The sequence below is a fragment of the Condylura cristata genome, unplaced genomic scaffold, assembly GCF_000260355.1.
Source record: "Condylura cristata isolate star-nosed mole 26May11 unplaced genomic scaffold, ConCri1.0 scaffold00003, whole genome shotgun sequence".
Lineage (NCBI taxonomy): Eukaryota > Metazoa > Chordata > Mammalia > Eulipotyphla > Talpidae > Condylura > Condylura cristata.
In genome coordinates this window covers 78,643,654-78,646,359 of record NW_004567104.1, presented here as the reverse complement: position 1 = coordinate 78,646,359, position 2,706 = coordinate 78,643,654, and the positions used below count along the sequence as shown (strand labels likewise).

The following is a 2,706-nucleotide window of genomic DNA, read 5'->3' as shown; positions in this document are numbered from 1 at the left end:
GGCTCCGGGGCGCAGAGCCCGAGGACGAGCCGGGACATCCGCGAGCGCAGCGGGGTTCAGGGTCCCAGAGCTGCTGCCCTGGCCCCAGGCTCCTGCGCCCCGCTCCCCTGGGCCGGGGTGGGGGTCCCCGGCGGCGCCCTGCGGCCTGTCCCATGTCAGTCTGCTCAGCCTGTGGGGCGGGCCGGGCCTGGGGGCGGACAGGCGGGAACCCCGTGGGCGCCTGGCCCCTCTCGCGCAGGCCCCCAGGGCCCAGGACCCCGCCCCTGCCGCTGGGAAAGGGCCTGGCGCTGGCAAAAGGATATGGGGGTTCCGGCCCAGAGGGAAGGCAGAGAGGGGTGCGGGGAGAGAAGTGCCAGTGCCCGCTGCCCGCTGTGGCGTCCAGCAGCCTGTGGCGGACCCGTTAGTGCCCTACCCAGAGCTCCAGCACCCAAGAGCGAGCCTGCAGGTGCCAAGCTCAGGGGTGCAGTGGGCCCCGCACCCCAGGCACTTGGTGGGGCAGGGTGAGGGCCCGAGCTGCACGCGGGAGCGCTGGGTGCCCCTGAGGCAGGCCAGGGCCCCGGGCCGCAGCAGGCCTGGCCTGGCTCCTGCTCCGCCGAGGTGAGGTCACCCGGGCCTGAGGCACGCTGGGCCCCCACCCGGGCCCCCACCCGGGCCCCCACCCCGGGCCCCCACCCGGGCCCCCACCCCGGGCCCGGACTGCCGAACAGGGAAGTTCAGGTGCAGATAACCTGGCCGCAGACTTTCCACATTTGGAAACCAGGGGAAGTGGCCGGGGCGGGAGGCCTGGAGCTACCCAGCCCCAGTCAGTCCCGACAGCTGCGGCGGGGCGGGGCCTGCCCCGACCCCCACGACAGCCTCTGCCCCCCCGGGGGCCTCTCTGACTGCACCTGAGCGGCTGCCCTGTGGGGAGGGCCCAGGCCGTGTGCCCCTCCGCCAGGGGTGGCCGTGGCCGGCTGCGGGCCAGTGACCAGCAGCCCTGCACCCTCAGCCCCGCCAGGGTTGGCAGCCTCCGGCCGGCCAGCCCAGGGTCCCCGTCTCCCCCCGGTGCACGGTCTGGCTGGGCCGTCCCCACGCCCTGGGCCCCGACCCCTGAGCTTCCAGCTCTGCCCACAGCCTCTGGACCGCCCCTCTGCGCCCCAGGGGCTGACCCTCCGCCCTGCCAGCAGACGGGAGCTCCCCGGCGGGCGGGCGGGCGGCACCCAGTGCCGGGCAAGGCTTTCCCACTCCAGCGCCGGTGAGAGCGGCCGGGCGGCCTGCGGGTGCTGCTCCCTCCTGCAAACAAGGCTGGCGGAGCCGGGAGGGGGCGGCAGGCCCCGCCTCGGGCTCCCTGGGAGGGGCTGTGGGCGAGGGGCGGGCGAGGGGAGGCCACCCAGCTGGCAGCCACTCCGGTGCTCCCGTCCCCTCTACGGAGGAGGGAAGGGACCTTGAGACCGAAGGGCAGGGCCAGGAGAGGCCTCCCGAGAACGCAGGTGGCCACTCACCGGTGCCGCCCGGCCCCGGGGTCCAGCCTGCAAGACCTGTGGGTGGGGCCGGCGCGGCCAGCCTGGGAGCCGCTGGGCGCCAGCCCCTGAGGTCCGGATCTAGGGGGCCGGGCGGCGCCCGGCGCCTGCGGCGCAGCTCTGTGGGCACAGGCAGGAGCGTGCGAACCGCACCAGGCGGCCGGGGGTGGGGGCGCCGCCCGCTGTGCCTGGCAGGCCTTGGTGGGGTGAGGGGTCAGGCAGACCCCCGGCCGCCCCTTGGCTGCGATGCAGCTGCATGATGCCAGGAGCGGAGCCTGCAGCCTGGGAGCTGCAGCCCTCACAGTGCCGAGGGCGGGACTGGGGGGGACCTGCCGCGGGGGCGGGGGGCAAGCGGCCAGGTCCTGCCCTCAGCTGGGGGCGAACGTGAAGCTGTCCAGGTCCAGGCGGAGCCAGGAAAGGGCCTCCTGGTGTCCGGCCCAAACCCGCCTCCCCTGGGGGTGGGAGGGGCGGGACCCCGAGCACCCCAGCAGCCCGGAGCGCGCCTTGGCCCCTTGGCCGGAGCCCAGGGGCTCCGGGCCCTCGCGGTGGGAGGGGGACCAAGGCGCCGGCCCCAGAGCGCAGGCGGCAGGAGCAGAACGCGGGGTCCCGACGCTCGCAGCGTCCGGGGTCCCGCCGGGTCTTGGCCGTGGGCGCTGTGCTGCCTTCTCCGCCCTTTCGCTGGGGCCTGGGTCCCGCTCTGGGCACCGCAGCGTGCCGGCGGAGGGCCCAGTCCAGCGGGCCCGCCAACCAGGGGCCTGCCTCAGCCTCTGGGCCCTCGCCGGCTCAGGCCCTCGGAGACCAAGTCACGTCCCCAGGCGTGGAAGGCAGCCCAGACTCTCAGGGTCCACCTCCCAAAGATGTCCTCAGCGGGCCTGAGAACCACCGACCGAACCAGAAATAGCACCAGACGTGGTCAGGGAGGCGGGGAGCGCCCGAAATCCTGACCAGGCCGGGGTCCTGCTGAGCCGGGGCAGCAGCCAGCATCTTCTCTTTGCATGACTTTGTGGTTTTCCTCCAGAGTTAGTGGTTGCTTAACGCTTTGCTTCCCCAGGCCCCTTTGCGTCAAGTCTTCCACACCCAGGTCAGCGAGACACGCCCTGGTGCGACCCGCAAGCCACGCCCGGCTGCAGCCTTCCTTTCTGAGGAGGAAGATGAGTGTGAGGCCCCTTCAGCCGGCTCCCAGCAGGGGAGGCCGTGGGAGGGAGGC

The 2,706-nt window shown here is 74.3% G+C and overlaps 1 protein-coding gene across 1 annotated transcript in view; it reads left to right on the top strand.

The window, feature by feature from the left end:
• Window positions 1-1,758: 1,758 nt before the first annotated feature.
• The window catches only part of LOC101631868 (integrin beta-2-like), a 16,495-nt gene continuing 15,547 nt past the window's right edge, over window positions 1,759-2,706 (top strand). Inside the window, exon 1 of the mRNA XM_012731217.1 lies at window positions 1,759-1,802. Coding sequence (XP_012586671.1) covers window positions 1,759-1,802 — 44 coding nt within the window. The remainder of the gene's footprint in view (window positions 1,803-2,706) is intronic.